Below are 19562 nucleotides of genomic sequence, written 5' to 3'. Positions count from 1 at the left end.
GGAGTGTTGCCTGTGAATTATTTCATTTAGCCTACTGGATGCCGTTGAATGATTGTAGGCATTTCTCTAAAGGAGGCTGGTGGCAAGAACATTTATTTTAGGTTGAGTTTATCGTTTTACTGCCACATTAAATGCAGGCACGTACGGTAGCTCACTTAGAACACTTTGTGTTCACCGAAGAAGCTTTCGTGTCCTCAAACTCTTCACTTTTGCAACATGTGCATAACAAATCTTGGTGTTACTAGAACAAGAGCACTGAAGTCACAATAATCAGTATTGCATATTGTTTGAATCAAATGTAATAAAAAAAACTGACTGACAGTCTTGCTACCCAGATCAAAAACAATCTGCAGCAGCATTTATTTTATGTAGTTTTATTACAAATATATAGCACTGTGTCATATCAAAATAGATCCTCGGCTTCGAAAACACAGTGAAGTTACTTTCTCTTCGTTTGCATGAAAGATAAAAGAGAAGTGATACGCTTGGTTGATCGAACGGTTTTTTACACTTTTGCATTTGGAAGTAAATAAACTGTCCCATATAAATTATTCGACATTTGCGTTGATTCTAGGCCTACATTCTTTCATTAAAAAGCACGCAGTGCATATGATGAACGCAATCAATTGGTAATGGTAAAAAAACTCGATTTTTACCAGAAAAAAAAACATATCTTTTCAAATAAAAATGTTTAACTAGCCAAGTTTAAGTTGTGTGACGAAGACAATAACAAATCTTAAGATAAAACTTTTGATACTTTCACAGGAATCAATAACCTGACACCACTGAATAACGAGAGAAATGACCTTTCAGTTGACACTTGACAGACGAAAACATTCATAGCAAAAACTTTTAGGAAAAAACATGGAACACTATGGTTTTTAAGAGAAAATGAACATTGCAACTATATTAGGCTACTCGTATTGTTGTAGGCTCACCACAGGTGGTGTACAGAAGATGTATGCAAAGTTCATTTTTTCTGTTGACACTCACGGGATGAGGTGGTCACGTTATATACTAGCCTACATCACTTTCATGAAGTAACAAATTGTTTGCACACAGGGCCGTGAGCTAGGCTACATCTTGCCTGTATGTGTGCTTGGGGCTGGTTTACTTAAAAAAAGCAAAAACTACCTACAGGTACTACTTCAAGCAAGAAAATAATCCATGAAACTTTCTACATCTTACAAACTTGCTAGGCAACAACTGAAGCTTTTTTAAGACGATTAAACATGGAAAAGTTGTACAACAACATACGCCCAAGTCAACAGTACAAATATATAAAATCGCTTTAGTTTAAGTTGAAAGTCCTCAACCCACATTAAAAAAAAATGCAAAACATTAGCACTTGTTTTGTAGTTTGTAACGATGCAGTGGTATGTAAAACAAATTGTTTTGTTTGTACTTAGAGCTGAGGAGTCGACAAATTTCGAGTCGCATTGAGTTGGTTCTTTACTTTAGGCATTTCGCCAATAGCTAACAGACTCGAGCATTTTGGTCAATTCTACAGGTCCGTTTTTTCACCGCATCTCGAATGCATGGAATAGGATTATGACTGATAATCAAATCTAGACTTGAAGCAACCGTAAAACAACATTAAAGCGACGGCTAACATTCTAGTGCAAGCTATTTACCATTGAGCATAATTATTAGCATATTTCCATGCGGAGCTTGCGTTTAGCAACATCAAAACTACAATTGCAGAGCCAAACTTTGCCGATGTTGGAGAAGCCTTTCATGTAACAGCAACAAAACTTCAACCAACGACTCGTAAGACATCGTCGCACAGACTTGCCACAGAGGAGTCAGCGCGTTTCTCTGCACTGTCTGAAACCATTTTGATTGCTCGGACGAGCACAGACCCTTGAGAGGAAGCCATTTGTTCTGCATGGTTTTTATTCAAGGTTACTATTCGTTTGATGAGCTGAAAGTAAAAAATTTTATGTTACTGATTAATGTAAAATCTGCAGCTCTTTAGTCTGAACCGTATCCCAGTACCACAAGTCGGTCTTTACTGAAGTCAAGGCTCATTAAAACTTTCTAAAATAAAACAACAACAAAAATTGTATCTACAATTATTTGGACACAAATTCAAAATTATAAAACTAAAATGTGGCCTAAGCATCAACTCTATATCGAGAAGATTCCGAGAAACTGCCGTTGCAGTTGCTTTTTTATATTCCAGTCGGTCAGTCGCAGCAGCCTACCTTTAAAAGTATTCGTTGTGTTTTCGGGTGCGACTTGGCAAGGGTTTGTGCAAGGCACTCCATGTTCTCCTCAGTCATGGTGTCAACATGGTCGCCACCATACAGCTGAACCAGCATTGACAAACAAGCCAAAGCAAGGTCGTGCAGCTGGAAAAATTGTACGGTATTTATCACAAAGAAACGTGATTTGGAATGCAAATCAGGTTTATCTTTGTGTGTACTTTACTTTAGCACACGGGTCGACAACCTTTAGCATTGAAAGAGCCATTTGGTCTCGTCTCCATCAAACTAAAACCTGCTCTGAGCCGCACCATCTAATTGATTTAGCCATTGTTTATGATTAATCAATACAAATCTATTCAAGTAATGCTGAAATTAAATATTTAGCTACAATATTTAGCTTTATACTGACTAGCTGCAAATTACCATTACTAGCTGCAAAGCAAACCGTAGCTACAAAGGTAAAGTGTTGCGTCTCCTTGTCCCAACTATTCCGTTTTTAATTATCACACCACAATGGTTTAATTGTGACACAAACTAGTACAAAAAAGTATCACATGAGCCAGAGCGCAGCGATAACAGAGTCGCATGCGGCTCCGGAGCCGCAGGTTGCCGACCGCTGCTTTAGCAGAATGAGAGTTAAGTGACACTGCACGATCAAACAAGTCTTCGCCCTGGGCGTATATGGTGAAACAAATTAAATTTTGTGGTTGGATTGCTACGAAATAATCGGTCCAGAGTAAAATATGACATATCTGGTCAAGTCTTATAGTATGCTCAAAGTAAGTTGGTTCAAGAGCTGAAATCGTTCGTTTCGCAAAACAGCGCTCTTCGACCAGGGTACACTCCAGCAGCCATAGGGGGCCACGAGTAAGACGGATTCGAAGAGGTTCACCCAATAAATTGCAGCTATGCATGAATGGGAATGACAAGGCTTGTAAGCAACCAAGCATGCACTACTAGTGCACTACGTCTGCTGTTAAACGCATGAAGTGAAACCAGCCAATATTTAATCAGAGAAGTTGTTACAAATACCAAAAAATACAAACACCAGAGTGGCCAAAAAAACATCAACACATACGCCAACATCAGCCAAAATTTGCCACCTTTTCCATTCATTGCAGTGCTGGTATACCGCATACTGTTGCAAGTACCTTTTTGTGACTTAATTAAGTTAAATGATAAAATAGGAAAAAACTTGACCCAATCCATCATTCCTTACTTCTTGCTCACTGCATAGCAATTGGATACAGATTCCTTGGAGATCGGTCAGTGGCTTGTGGTCGATCAGAAGCTGCTCTGCGGTTTCAGTCTTCGTCTTAGATGACGTCTTATGGTCGGTTAAAGTACCGGACAGTGACGCATGATGAGTCTGTGGGGAAAATGATATTGTTGCAAGATAAGTGAGTTTATTCATTAAGAAGCTGAGAGTATTTATTAGAATTTCAAATAGTGATGAATTCAAAGAAGCTTTTTTGTTTTTAGAAACATTTTCTGCATGTTTGTGTAAACAGCGGTTCAGGCACTGCTTGACGTACTTTAAACTTTTTTTTAACATAAGACGGCTTAGTATAATGAGAACTTTATCTTCTCCTCCCCCGATGCTTGGATCAAGTATGGGGCTCACCTTAACATAAAACAAACGCAGCATTTTCAAGAAAATAAACTGCACATTACAAAAAAAACTTCACCTGTAAAGCTTGTTTGACAAACAGCGTCACTCTATCAAGCATCGATCTGAACAATGTTAGCAACTGCACAAGACAATCCAGGACTGATGACGAATCCAGCCCGATTTGAGACTTCGTACTCGCGGCAGGGCCGTCGTTGAACTGCGCAGCTGTCTTGGTCAGATACGTTCCTAACGCGTCAATCAAACCTGAACAAAAATCGAAGAAAAATCGTCACAGCGGTATTCTTCACATGAGCGATGATGGTGATGCGTTACTCAGACAAGGTTTTCACTGTTGTTAAACTTTTGACTGTAGCAGGAAATGGAATTTCGTGTTTGAAGATGTGAATTTTTGTCAGATTTGATTAAAAGATAACATCAACTTAAATAAAAGATAAAATGTGATGGTTTGTCAATTTTCGAGCTGTGGTTCAATTTAGTATGCTATCAACCGCCGTGTTTGTAACAGCTGGTATAAGCTTCAACAACGCGTGGCCAGTACGATGCAATAAAGTTTCTTCTAAAATATAGTTCCCAAGCAACTAACGATATCTCCTGCCTTCCACACTGATTTGGCGTCTGCAGACGTAAGCGAATGAAAGAAATGTGGGATTTGCTAGGTGGGTAAACATAAGTGTGGGAAAACTCACCGTTTTCGTACATTTGGGAAGCTATTTTGTCGTCGTTGTATTGAATCATGAATGCAAGGACAGTAGTGACACCTTGAGCGTACGACTTGAGCGACGGCGACTGTTGCTTTTCGAACAGAGCCAGTAGCACCGGAATCAGCCCGTAGGAATGCATGGACGTACTCAAGCTGTGTAGAAACGTGTAACAATGTCACATTACTGTGTTATTTTAGTTAAAACAAAAGCTTTCCTTTTCATCACATTGAAAGGAAGGTTCTGTTGTGAGTTCAATTTTTGACATGTGAGGAGAACATGATTGTTAAGGTGTTAAAGCAGAACTGAAAAAGCTGACAAAGCGAAATGCTAGACAGATAATGTTCACGTCTACTTAAGGCCTGCAACTCACATGGTAGGTATTGCGGTTAAAGAATTAAATTTGTCAAAAAAAAATCACTCTATTCTTATGAGTGGTGCAGGCTTGACTTGGTTGTAAGAGGCGGTAATCTTCGCATCGATAACTCCCCCCCCCCCCCCCCCCTTCTTATAAAATCTTTAATATCCTTACCTTGGCCAATGCTCCAGTAACGTACCAAGCAACCTAGCACCGTATGCTGGGAGGGGTTCCTTCGCCTGCAGGATGGACTGGAATTCAGGAATCAGATTTTCCCGGACGATTTCCTGAACACCACACTCATCTGGCACATCCTGGCGCCTAGCAACAATTACCTCTTGTAAGAAAGAATAAAGATTTTGTATTGTTTTATGCGCCAAACAGACAATGACATTCTCATCTACAGCTGGTTTAAGTAGACATAGTCTATCAAACGAAAAAAGTAGTTTTTGGAGTCGCATCCTTTTTTGTGCAAAGAACATGTTGGTTTGGACTAAATTTTATCGAATTTTAATATTTATGTATCGTAAATATTTCAAGCCAAGTAATACCTGCTGATTCAGCATGTTCATTTGTAAGCAAGTAAGAAAAAAACTGCAATAACCAAGATTTACATCTTAAGTCGATAAAAATTGCTTTCAATAAATAAATAAAAAACTATACAGATTTTCTGCAGATAAGAAATAACTCATGCGATTGTCAAAACGGGAAAAAAATATTTGCATACCTGTGCAACGATCTGGCAGAAGACGCCGAGCTTTTCCTGCTCGGGGGAGTTTTTAAAGGGGTTTGAGGAAGAGGGTTTAAGATGTAATCCAGCGACATAGCGCGAAAGTGCAGCAAAGCACCGAGCACATCTGTGAGCAATTTGATACAGACGATTTGTCCGTCGCCATCTAAACAAAATTAACGATCTGTGTTACAATTGCCAACAATTACACAACAATGTTCAATTGTTCATCGGTACTTGCTAACCTACAACCTGTTTTCAAAAACGCGTGCAAGTCTATGACATTTTAAACAAACAAAAAATAATAAACGTTGTATGAAAACTTTAAATTTAATAAAAAAATAAATATTTTTTAGTGGGAAGCCGAGTTTGATTGATTGAATCTTTATCCTCGGACTGGGAAAGCTTCTAGCAGAACTTAACCCTGGCAGTTTCGCATACTTGTAGAGGCTTTAAATCACTCACACAGGCCTGGTCACCGAGATCGACAGAGTGAAGTTTCCGATTGTTGAATTCTTGTTGCCAAGGATTTATTCTGTTCCTTAGATGCCACTGAATGGAGAGCAGTCCTTAACGTGCGTCGCTCAAGCGCACACCCCGAAAGTCGAACCAGCGGCGCTTGATCTTGAAGCTTCTTCGTTCCAGAATTCACGCTATAACCAACTGAGCTATCGGGGCGGACGAGTTTGGATAATGAAGATGAAAATAGTTTAGTCTTCGAAACGTTTGCTGAACATGAGTTTAGTATCTACATTTTTGGCTCTTTATTTTTGATTAGACTGACCAAGTGTTCCAACCATTTTGCTCCTAAATTTCAGATTTATTAAACAAAACGCCATGATTTAAAGCTTAACCACGACTCACTTCCGTACGCCCCCAACATTTTTATGATGTTTGGTACTAGTGAGGTCATAGATGCTTCCGAGTGCTGAGTTAACACAAGAGGATGCTGTGATAAACACTCAACAATGGAGACTACTGCATCTACCTGGAATGAAGAAAAATCGATTTAGATGAGTTAAATATAAACATGTGTTATTGTGTATGCAATTGCTCAAGTACATTGATATACACGCCATTATTTTAGACTAGGAAGAAATAACATTCAATGGAGAAGTAAGTCTCACCTATATAACTGAGGCTACCTTACATTCACAAAAAAAAAACTTATTTTTTGTTGTGCAGTGTATACAAGAATGTAAATCCTTGATTTGAGAAGCTGTCAGAACAGTGATATGATTCAATTGTTTCGATACAACGCGCTGTCGAAGGGAAATGATGCCACCACTATGTGTGATAGGAAAATAATTTTGAAATAATTAATTTAAGAAAACGTGTTGGCTGTAGCACAGAGAAAGCAGCGTCAGAAAATCCATTAATTAATATTATTATTTTATTTTTTGCTGTTAAACTTGCATTGTCATTGTAGTGCAAATACAACAACAGCCTCAAAGCATTACTTTTTCATCAGATAATGTACTAAATATTTCTCACAAATTTTTGGACAAATTCTTCTCCAATGGACGATGACATGGTTAGGGAGTGCGGCGTCTTCTTCAGGAACACTGTGGCGTGGGATAGAAGGAGACCGAGCTGGTTGACAAAGTCTGAAGTCACGATTTGTGAACGGAAAACCTGTAAAAGTAACTCTCATTCAAGACGAAGTCTTGTAGGGGGGAAAATTGAAGAGTTTCAAAATTCAAGCACGATACTTTTTAGTGCGTAAAAATGCATATCTCGTACCTCAAATCGGACACAATGAAAATTAAATCAGTCGGTAGAGCGAACGAGTTGTAAAAGAGCCTGCACGCACAAAGCTTGGCAAGGCGTCAGTTTGACACTTATTAATAGAAAGCTGCTGTGTTTTTGGTAAGACAAAGAACAAGCCTGCAAGTGGACGCGAAGGTCACCAAACTGTACAACACTGAAAATGGTAGCTAAATAGGTAATTTGCTTGCGTGACATTTCAGTTTTCACAACATAAAAACCAATATAACAGTACAAAGAAGCTATACAGGAGAAGCATATGACGTTAACACTCCGACAAGAAAATAAAGCTCAAACCCAGTCAGCTAATCAGCCATTTTTTAGAAAATTAACGACTGATTTGCTGTCTAGGAAGGTGACATTCACCTGACTAGTGACTAAATGCTGAAGGATGAGACATGTTGGTAGGCACTGGCGGAGCTGCTTGACTTGATTAGACGAGGGATGCTTTCGTACAACCGTCTCATCTAGCACACTGATGCAAGTCGCTGAAATATTATGGTGACATGTCAACGACCTAACGTCAGTCATTTTTTTCAGATTTTTTAACGTATATTTTGTATTATTTCAATGCAAAAAAGGACTGATTTTCAGGATGGGGAAATAACGCTACATACAACCAGTGCATTTTCACGTAAACTTGGACTTCTGTTATTGCGAGAAAAATACATTATTTGGTCTTGGCACTGGCAAAGGTTTGCAAAGTATTTATTCCGTTGTGGCAGAGTTTTTGCTTCTTTTTTTAGAGAAGTTGAAAAAGAATTTGTTTGCTATATTTTTTTTTTTATGAACTAAACGCAACAAGACACACTTAGATAAATAAATCGCACACAAATAGATAAAGTGCACGCTTCTGTTTCCTCAGGCGTGGGTTCGATGCCTTGTTGGGACATGCCAAAAACATTATAAAAATGACACTAGATCTTGTTCTTGCTTAGCACTAAGCATTGAGAGGATGGATTCAGAGTAATCACGTGATCGGTTGTGCTGGCACTGCTTAGACAGCGCTAAATCAAAACACACATCCACAAATTCAGACCCCAAAGCCTATTTACATTGAGTTGAAAACAGTGATCCATGTCCTGACCTGCTATTGAGGGCGTCTGGGAGGCGATGTGCTGGACCAAAAGGTTCAAGCACGACTGAGTGTATTCGGTGCTGGACGGGTTGGTAGTATTGTGGCCGGCCGATGTGACAGCCACTCTTCTGCCTTCTCTCTCTATGTACATGATGAGCCTGAAGATAGACTTGTTGATTAGCATCAACTGTGTAATCGCAACTGTGTAATTTATGATAAAAAATTACTTCAAATAAAATAACACCAAGATTGATTTCCATTCGACGAGGAAAGGCCTGGACATCCTGACAAATCATCTTGACTTCCATGTTAAATGGAGCAAATGGATTAACAGTCGGAAGCCCTTCCTGGAACTAACCTGCCATGAGCTTGATGTGTAAAATATTCTCCCGACTGAAAATAGCTTAATATAACATAAGTGTTTCTTGCTTTTGTCAAAGTTTACCGCTCCAGTTACGTGTTTCAAGTTTACCATCAAGTTTCAAAATCTATTTTGTCACCAATTGCATGGAATTCTTACCTTTGTTGACAAGCAGTAACAAGCAGACTTGGAACTTTCTTCAGCAGCAATAAAACCGAAAGAATGAGTTTGGTGCGCACCATCGAAGATGGGCTGTCGAACAAACGCATCAAGTTTGGAAGCAAATCCTGAAACATAAAATATTGCAGTGTGCAGTGAATGATCGAAAATGTTAAATGACAATTTTGCATCCCTGTTTCCGCAATCTGTTTGTAGCTAAATTGACAAACGATAAATAGTAAAAAAAAAACGCCGAGCTGAAGATTTTAATGATGACAGTCACGGATGCACGCATTTTTACGAGTGTCATCCAAGCTGGCAAACTCGATTAAATGTGAATGGTACCGGAATTTTAGTAATATGATTTTAAACTTAATTATGATTATAAAGCGATAAGGCTAGACACAGTCGTTGAAAGGCCTTCAGGGCCTCAAATACGGGAAGTTTAAATTCAGTTTTGAATCGTTTACCAAAACCGGTTTATAAAGCAACATTCTGTCGCCTCACTTTCCCATTCGCCAGTCTTGTGGCTTGACCCTTTGGCGCCGAATAGAGGGTTTCGATCAACGCGGTAACAACCGCTTGCTGGCATTTGAACGAGGCTCTTGACAACACAGCAAGCAAGGCGGACAGGCCAATTCTATCCACGGTGGCTTGCAGCACTGAGCCAGTGCCGGACAGCTTGTTGAGGCGACAGATAGCCTGCAAGAAGATAAATAAATGTTAACTGCGTTTATTAAAAGCGATTTAACGCAAGCTATTGCTGCATTGCACTTAACACATACAATTAAAAAAGTTTTACAGAAAAGCATTGCAACATTTCATGCCTATTTCTTGCTAATCTTGAAGCTATTATGAACAATATAAATTTGTATTTAAAAAACAAACTTTTCGTTGTGATTATCGAATGGTCGAGCACTGAGGCAGACATACAAATTCAAAGACAACTGCCAAGCAACGTGTGAACTACGTGCCCGTCTGGAAGCTGTCGTGCTTTTGCTCTGTTATGCTTAGTAACAAATCTTAAGTCAATGCAATAACATAACGCAAAGTTCGCACCGATAGAGCAGCGTGCTTCAAGTTTTCATTGGTCGCCCGTGACGATACGGTCCACAGCAAAGGACCAATCACATCGCTGTGTGATGAGGCGTTGTTACTTGAACCTTGAGCAGAGGCGGTTATGAAACGCTTGCCATGTTGGCCTGTCAGTGTCGTCACGGCTTCAATGGTCTTGCAGGCATAATGCTGAACAACAGCGTCTTCCTGGGATAAAAAGAAACAACCGATGTAATAAAGTCGTTTTTTCTACGTTCCATAACTCTATATGGATTCAATGTCTGCAGGCATTTTACAGTTGGCCGTGAGTGTGGTTTGTTTAATTGTAATTTAACGTTAATGAAGTAGTAAGTAAAATTAATAACATTTTAGAATTAAATCTGTGCCGATTGTAGAAAAGTCGGAAATCAAACTTGTTTCATTACGGCTGATGCATGTTCTAAGCCTTGAAAGATTTTACAAAGTTTTCCATGCATTAACGTGCTGAGATATCGTCCATTGTAGTTGGTACTTTTCAATTTTGTTCGGAACAAAACAATAATAACAACGAAGATCAATGGAACGTTTCTAAAAAAAAATTGTTCTGAATTTTTGTTTATAGATGAAAACGTTGCTTCTCACCCCTTCCCGTAGACATCTTGAGATGAGGCTGTACGTAGCTGCCGGCACGGACCAGTTTGATTTTTGCTGGGAGGAAGGACGTTGCTCTTCTGGAGGAAGAGCTGCATCCTCCTGTTCCGCTACGAGATAAAGAAGCTGTCCGATTGCGGGCAGGATCGCGATCTTCGCGCGGACGTTTCTGAGAATAGAAATAGTTAGCAACGATCCCACGTTAGGTTAGGTAGTAGTCCCGTTTTCATCCGGCGATGTCCCCGTTACCTTAACTTACATTTATTCTTTTTTGTTACGTTTAGGTTAGGTAATGTTGAAAAGATGTAAGAGTGTCTCTGACTATCTGGGTAGGCGCCAGTTTGAGACTAGCAGTTAACAACACAAGATAGGACACAAAATAACACTGCTTTTGCGTGCAAACAACTCATCAAAAATACATTTATATCTACCATGTGGATTGTGGAATGTATTCTCACTGCCAACTTACGGTACAGTAAAAGGCAACAAAAATGAAATTACCTGAAGTTTTCCCTGAGACTTTCCGTCAGTGTAGAGAAGATATCTGAAAGCCGAGTGCACAGTTCCAACTCTGTGGCGCAAGACGCCGCCAAGCCTATTACACGGGAAGCTTTGGAGGCTCTGAAACCCAAAAAAAGCAATTCTACAACTGGTTACGCCCATCAAGTTAAGTAAGTATAAGATAAGTGATCACCCAAATACAGTGATGAGCCACGTCAAAGAGCCAGACTCTACGTGTGTGGTGTAGCTTCGAGTTTCTACCCAAACTATTTTCTAAATAAACGTAAGGCATAGCCGGCACGGACCGTGTAAACTTTCTGGTTTTCAAATATGGATGACTTCAACTTTATAGCTTGAACGTTTGCGACACTGCACAGTAGCCCTCAATGCATAAAAGCTACTCACATATCAGGAGATTGCTGCATGCATGTCTTCACCAAACTGGCTAGCTGGTGGATGAGATGAGAGTTGATGGTATAGTTTGCCACGGTGTAACTATTAATGCACAATGTGCTAAGATACGCCACAACATTCGCTTTTGAACGCAGGTAAGCTGAGCTGAAAGAGAAAAATGACATCGGTTGGTTAGTGTCCGACAGTTTTGCGGCGAAATCTAATGCTAATTATTATCATAAAGTTAATATCGGCAGAAACATTTGACGGTTTTAGACCAGATACCGCTCTATGTACGTCACTGTGTCAAAAGTAGAAAATATCACGACGCGGCTACGCCTTCACGCAAAGTAGATCTGGTTAAGACCAAACTGCCATGCAATGAACGATAATGCTACGATGTAGAAATAGGAATAGAATAAACGAGTTTTCAGCAAAAACACCTCATGTTCGCTTCACAAATGAGTCAACGCAACTTTGTGAAACTGTATATGGTTACCTTGGACAACCAAACCCCAGGTGAACAACTGTTGAAAATGCTGCAGTTTTTTGGTGTGTTTATATATATTACCATATTAACAGCCACAAAAGCCGTAACTGAGAACAACCACCTGTCAAGTTGTGGGTTACATAACTATGAATAATAATTATTATTATAGACACCTGGAAGGTTGGTTGAGTGCTTGTATGACGTGTTTTAGATGGCTGTAAATCTCATCTGAAGTTGCTGAATCCGTAGAGGGAAGAGCTTGAAAAGGTAAAGCCTTTGCTTCCCATTTTACTGGATCTATTTTGCGAACCTGATCATGAATATTATGGCAGCGGATGAAATACAACGTTTTAATTACAAAGTAATAAAGTTTCAAACGAACAAGGGTCTCTGTGAAACGAATTAGCAAAACAGCGTTTTTGCATTGTTTAAACTTAGAAAGACGTTAAAATGATGGAAAATGACAGTGCTACTAGCTGTGAAAAAATAGTCCCCAAGTACCGCATCATAAAAATGCACATCTGGGTGGGTATCCGATTTCATCACAAAGTATGTGTAATGAAGCCGCTAAGATGACATCCTTTGATGGTTGAACAAGACCATATATAACAAATATTCAAGCTTTTGTTAAAAATTGGTGCAATCATTGACGGTTTTTCAAATAAAGACTCACTCACCATTATAAACGCATTTCACGCTTCGGATTAGGTTAAAAGAAAATCGACATTTTTGCTTCGGAAGTGTTATTTCGTCAAGTTACAATGCTTTTCAGCGAATTTTACATCTGACAGCAATTTGGAAAAAAAGAGCTTTCACATTAGCGCGTGGTATTTACTTGTGGGTTGTCTTGAATGACCGCAAGGTCGAAATCAGAAGGATGATAAATCAGTTCCTTGATGCTTTGCTGAGCAGGGGTGGCTTCCATCATCATATCCGAGCCTATTTCAGCCAAGGTTTTAACATCTCAACTAAAAAAAACTTGCTCTTTTTACATCGTTTTAAGATCCCCAGACTTTAAATCGATGTGAAAAAAAGCAACTTGCTGGAAATGCACAGTGCAAAGTTAAGGAAAAACACTTGCGCATTACTGAGATAACCTAATAGCGGAAAACGTTATTTTGGCTGGTAGCCTCAAAGAAAATTAGCAACAAGTGAAATTTTCTGTCAACAAAAACTTCGTTTAAATACCTTCGTGCAAGACCAAAGAATCAACAACCGTTGATTGCTTAATAGTGACAGTGCTCGATAGAGGCCTCATGGTAGTGGACTTGTTCAGGCTCGCGCTTTTTCTCAGGAAGTTTGTGTGTGTTTCTTTCATTGTTGAGATGTCTGCTTTGGTGGGGGCTACTTGGTCGTCAACTGCCCGGTTGGCGGTGTGAGGACGAGAACTGCATTGTGATGTCAGATCATGACAAATATACGACAAAAAATAACATTGCAACGACATTACGCAATATTGCACAAATAACGTTACACATGAGACAGAACTGGCAAAAATTAATTTCTGGCATATGAAACGTAGTATTTTACTTAGTACTACTTCTTTATTTATTTATCTAATATTCTCTATTTATTTGGATTCTATTTGAATAAGACCCTTCTGATGATCCGTTAAAGGTAAAACAGGCTGTTAAGGATTCAGATAGTAATAAATATATTTGATTTAGTACTACTTCTCTATGTTGTCGCTTATTTAGTTCTTTGTTTGCAGTGCCATTTATACTTTTGTTTGTTTTGGGGTTTTTGACTTTACTAGCTAACAGGCGTGTAGTGCAATGCTATTTCATTCCATTCAAATCCGTCACAGGACTTTGGGCCTTTGGCACCTTCTTTCCATCATGCACATCATCATGAAGCTGATATTATCCCTTTCGACGGAGACATGGTAACGAAAAGTAAAAGCAGCACAACAAGACTTTATTGTAACCAGTGTAAATCACGCCTTTATGGACGACGAAGACATTACGTGAATGTTTCCATCTTTAAAATCACAATTTACAATTATCGAAGCTATAAGACAGTTAAAAGTTATCTTTTAATAGTGTTAAAAACCGCAAAATTGCTTCAGTGAATTATAAACTCACACACCTCAAGGTAAAAGTACTATCCAATACATTAACACTTTCAGGAACCACAGTATGACGTGATAACTTGTCGCCTGTCTCATCTTTCTTCATCATTAAGCTGTTTGTGACCAAAGGGGCGTCCAATGTATCCCCTGTAATATTAAGTGAATTACACAAAATGTGATTTTGCTGATTTTAATGCCATAAAGCTTCCTTCAAACTGTTTGTTAACAAATCTCTAACCTCCTCCCAAACTCTTTGATACATTGAGCTGCTCCAAAGAGTCCTTCTCTTCCACAAGACCCTTCCAGAATGGATGACTCAGTAATTCCCGAGCAGTAGGCCTGTGTAATAGATTTTTGTAAATTAATTTAAAATATTTTCGAAGGACTATACGTCTGCAAAATGTCAGACATTAAGGGTCACGGTTCATTAAAAATTAGGTTTGAACACTATCGAGCTACCTTTTGTCAGGGTCTTTTTGAAAGATGCTTTGTAATACGTCTAAAAAGTCATCAGATGGCTTTTCTTCTCGCAACTCTTGTGGAACAGGGTGAGTTTGAACTTTTCGTTTCATCTTTGGCAATTCATAATTCCCGTTTTTTAAAGTCATTGTGCTCTTAGTAGTGCCTGAGGCAGGAAAGGGTGAAAAACCTAAAAACAAATCAATGTGAAAAGACACTTTTGTTGTATATATACGAAGAGACAAAGTTATCAGACCTGGTCTGTAAAGTGAAATTACAATTAGGGGTAATAGGGGTATAAGCAACAGTTGAGCATTAAGTGAATTACATCCAGAGAGATTATCTCTCTTTTCCTAAATATGCCACTTTGCAATTGCCGAATAACGAACTGAGTTTTCGCATAAGTACATTATATATTTCATCAACACTATCTGTGCGAAAATAAAATGTCTGTGCAAAAATATTACCCTACAAAACAATCAGTCACTATAAAATGATAAAAAATTATGTAAGATTGTTACCAGCATAGAGATGAAATAGTAGTGAACCAAAAGACCAGATATCGCCAGCTGTGGTTGGATCACTTCCTTGCATAACCTCAGGTGCCAAGTAGTCGATAGTACCTGGCACAAAATTATGAGCCGATGTGACAGTGGTAAAGAATGCAATGTATGGTTTGTTATGTTTCAGCTGAACAAAAGCTCACCATCATCACATATAAAGAATAAACAATGGCAGTTTTTACAAATTACCAAAAGCTTTTTTTAATACAGGTACCTAGGTGAAAATGTGCACAATGAGCTGGGCATGGTACATGATGAAAAATCAACTAGCAAACGTTTGAATAGAAATGATTTACAAAATAATCTGCAATAGGCTAGCCACTGTATGTGAACAATCACAAGCATTTTGGTGCATTACCATGGCAGTACATAGGTGGAGATTAAGATCATATATACCTTTCAAATTGAAACAGTCTGATGGCTTGAACTCTTCGGGAGATGCTTGAGAATAAATGTCTTCAAGTTTCTCATCACCGAGACGACTTATACAGAAATTGGTTAGTTTTAGATTTCCAGGGCCATCGAATAGCACCTACAAAAAGAACCCACAAAAGCATAACCAACAGCAAAATACACAAGTTGATTGGTATGGTAGTTGCTGTAAATGTTAGAAAAGTATACATTAAATTGTGACTTACTTTCATTTAGAGTGTTCAGAAAAAATTGTTTAACTAATATTTTTAATAATAAAGCAAGTAATTGAACACTATGATATAGTAGTTTATTCGATAATTTAACTCCTGTCCACTATTATTATCTTAACGTTTAAACATTTAAATAACATTTGTTAACTTTAGTTATGTCATGCACCTATTGATGTATATATGTATAAATGTAGACACAGTACATCAAATAATCGACAAAATAAAAAGTATGCACCATCCTAAATGTTTCACCAAAGAAAGCCGTCAAGGAAAACTGTATTAGCACAAACCTTTTTAGGACAAAGGTCAGCAAATACAATTCCATGCTCATGCAAATAATTTAAACCATGTAAAATATCTTTTCCAAACTGACGCACTGTTTCCTCAGGCAAGTAACCATCTTGGGTTAAAACGTCATGCAATGTTCCACCTAGAATAACAATAGGAAAATGATTCCAACAACAAAGAAACAAAATAATCTACCAAAAAGAAAAATGAATCACTTATAAAATACAATGCATAAATAAATAAAAAATGAATATATATATATTTAAAATTTTCAATCTTACCTAACATCGTCTTCAACATATTTAAATATTAGTCTAATATTGCCACAGTTGAACCACTACAGTTTTCAACAGTATTTGTGGATTAGTTTCATAAAAAATACTCAAAAAACAATTCATGCAGATGGTTATCTTGAAAGGATTCTCTCAAAAAGAACTGTACAAAGCACATAAGCAGGCAATAGGAAAAAATTACCAGGATTTTTGCAAATAATGCATTTTGTGTTGTCTACACTGTAGTTTAAAAATAGCTTGCATATATATGCTCTAATAGTTTTATCATACAATGAAAAAAATATTTTTCATATTCATGAATCCTGTCAAATGGTAGAACGGCCAATTTTTTTAAATCAAATACAGCAATGAAACAATACTTGCAATGAAGCAACAATTAGATATAAATCAGGGTGCATTCTCACATCCCAGACAGGAAAATCCGTCATATTGACATGTACAAATGACAGGTTTTACTGTCTGGGATTGTCATTGAAACCATACCTAACATTTTTCCAAAGCGCTTTTAAAAAGAACACTTCATACACAAAAGAAATACACATAAAAGCACATACAAATAAAATCCCCATCATACCAGTGCATAATTCTACCACCATCCACAAATGGTTGCTTGTCTCATACCACTCATAGAACTTGACGATGTTTTCATGTTCAATTTCATGAACCAAACGTACCTGAACAACAAAATCACATTATTAATTATAACAACAAACATCCAGGCAACAACATAAAGATTTCTTATGAAAAAAGATATATATACACAGAAAAGATATATATACGCCGCAAATTCTATGCCGTAGACTTTTTATTTGCGCTAACGCTTGCGGCCACATTTTTTTGGATAGTTGTCGCTTGAGGCTGCACCGTAAAGTTTTCGCAGTTTTTTAGCGCATAGCGTCAACGCATACTTTTTAATGTCTTAGCTGTTGTTTGCATTTTTTTTATCAAATTTTCCAAATTTTGAATAAGTTGAAAGAATGTTTTCAATGGGCAAAGACATATTGAAACCAAAACGCAGCAAAATGTCAGATGAACACTTTCAGATGCTTGTGTTTCTTCGTGGAAATTCAAAATAAAACTTGTTTGTTTCGAGTGGTTTATATCGTGTGAATGTTTGGCACCTAGCAAACAAAATGAGTTTACGCTATTGTATGCGCTGATGCCACCAACTTTTTTACAAGTTACGTTGACGCATACGGCGTATGGTTTTTCGAACGTTTGCGCTGACGGCGTCAATATTTTTTGTATGCACGTACATCACTGTATAATTGTATATACATATAAAGGTAGTTCGATACTTGATTCCAAGCATTGGGGAATGAGAAGATAGGGTCTCATTATATTATTAAGCCTTCGGCACTAACAAGAGTAGCGTGGTCAGTTCCTTTTTCTCAACTACTTTAACAACCTCACCAAATTTATTACACCTGGGGTGAAGGGGAGTAGTTTTATTTAGCAACCAGCTTATATCGGGAGTTAAAACAGAATTGCATTATTGGACAATGGACAGCAAGTGACTTATTTGCTACACCAACACATCATCTCATTTTAGTGCATTGCACAGTTTTATCATTGTACTATAGCCTATAATATATAATTTTTGAATAAAAACATGCCATATAACTAGCTTGCAACAATGTTCATAGAAAAATAATTTTACTGCATTAATCGTTTGATAGTACGATTAGGTACTTTCACTTCTGAAAGTTTGATAAAACAATACACACAAAAAATGTGATGTCCAATGGATTTGTGAACTAGCCTATGATGCAATTACTAACCCAATTTGTTATAGCTGCTCGTTCACTTTTGTCTATGCACAAAATGGCAAGAAATTTAACAGTTCCCTTTCTTCTTCCTTTGTATACAATTGATTGATTTCCTTTACCAATTTCTTCATACAAAATAAAGTTTTCCATATTGGTTTATGAAAAAGCAATCCTGTTTATGTCTTCCCATAACCACAACAAACAAATCAAATAAATAACCATAGAATATAGTACAGCTATGCTAACCTGCAAAGTAGCATACACCATAAACAATGCAACTAACAAGAAAACTCAGCGGAAACGAAGTAGGCCTAGACAAATAAATGTATGCCTACCGTACTACAGCAAACACACAGTATAATACCATATATAAGTTAGCGCGTGACTTCGTGAACGAAGAAGCTTTAAAATCAAGCAGCGCAGGTTCAACTCTAAAGCAACACATTCTAAGGACTGGTCTCCATTCAGCGGCACCTAATGGATGGAATAATTCCCCGACAAAAACCCTTCAACAATCGGAAAATTCAAATATGCGAAACTACCATGAATAACCTATCAAGGCTTTGTCAGTCCGAGGAAAAAGATCCAAAATCAAACCAAGCTGTAGCCTGCAGGTACAATAGCTACAGTAGAATAGTACCGTATGTAAAATATCACATTAACTTAGAAAATACCGTAGGAAATGTGGTTGTGGAGAATGTCAACTAGAAAAACATCTTACAACTGAGGTTATAAAGATATCATACAACATAAGTAACATTGGAAGATAACCATAACAAGATCAACCAATGGATTGAATATACTTTTTCGGAGGTGGTATGGCAGAAAAGATTAATGCTTTTGAAATGTGGTGCTTCCGTAGAATGCAACGCATTTCATGGCTGGCAAAGAAAACAAATAAAGAAGTTCTACACCAAGTGAACCAAACCAGAACTCTGTTAAAAAGTATGAAAACCAAACAATATAAATTTCTCGGCCATGTAGTAAGAAAGCAAAAACTGGAGCATCTCTCTTTAACTGGTAAAATTTTTGGAAAGCGGGCACCTGGCAGACAAAGACAAACACATCTGGAACAATTTAACGACAAGACAGAAACAATCATCCATGCAACATATAATAGGAACATTTGGTCTAATTATTCATCTGAGGCCGTCGATGCCTGGTTCAGGCAAGGCAATTGAAGAAGAAGAAGGAGGTGGTATACAAGTCCCCCCTCCCCTTGGTAACTCATGACAAAGACAGGACTCGACCAAATATATAGGGTAAAACTACATTACCTTTGCTTTACTGTTCACACACTTCAATCTACATGTTTTGGTCAATTCCTCTTTGTCATGAGTTACCAAGGGGGGGGACTTGTATACCAGCTCCACTTTTTCTTGTGGTGGACTGGGCTTTGTGAAGACTGATA

General features: G+C 37.9%; 1 protein-coding gene across 1 annotated transcript; it reads right to left on the bottom strand.

The window, feature by feature from the left end:
• Nucleotides 1-368: 368 nt before the first annotated feature.
• LOC145786407 (serine/threonine-protein kinase ULK4-like) lies at nt 369-18369 on the bottom strand. Its single transcript, XM_082598055.1, has 28 exons — nt 18164-18369; nt 16957-17056; nt 16092-16231; nt 15554-15689; nt 15116-15217; nt 14595-14784; nt 14374-14474; nt 14153-14282; nt 13253-13452; nt 12900-13003; nt 12238-12374; nt 11587-11739; nt 11182-11301; nt 10672-10849; nt 10054-10257; nt 9502-9696; nt 8995-9122; nt 8484-8632; nt 7763-7884; nt 7124-7264; nt 6494-6617; nt 5627-5795; nt 5074-5220; nt 4530-4696; nt 3899-4086; nt 3430-3579; nt 2208-2354; nt 369-1924 (listed from the first exon to the last, which is right to left on the bottom strand). Exons 1-28 carry the CDS (start codon nt 18299-18301, stop codon nt 1757-1759), a joined length of 4128 nt encoding a protein of 1375 aa, XP_082454181.1. The 5' UTR covers nt 18302-18369; the 3' UTR covers nt 369-1756.
• Nucleotides 18370-19562: the final 1193 nt, after the last annotated feature.

This window comes from Aplidium turbinatum, chromosome 17 (assembly GCF_918807975.1).
Source record: "Aplidium turbinatum chromosome 17, kaAplTurb1.1, whole genome shotgun sequence".
Lineage (NCBI taxonomy): Eukaryota > Metazoa > Chordata > Ascidiacea > Aplousobranchia > Polyclinidae > Aplidium > Aplidium turbinatum.
Note: the sequence above shows the minus strand (reverse complement) of the source record. Positions and strands in the feature narration are given on the sequence as shown.

Bases quoted from the DNA above. Each gene is read 5' to 3' on its own strand.
- LOC145786407 (XM_082598055.1), bottom strand. From the start codon at position 18,301: ATGGAAAACTTTATTTTGTATGAAGAAATTGGTAAAGGAAATCAATCA. The intron at 7,885-8,483 runs GTCAGGACATGG...ATAATATTTCAG, and splicing joins CCAGACGCCCTCAATAGCAG to CGACTTGCATCAGTGTGCTA. The intron at 5,221-5,626 runs GTATGCAAATAT...AATTGTTGCTAG, and splicing joins TCTGCCAGATCGTTGCACAG to GCGCCAGGATGTGCCAGATG.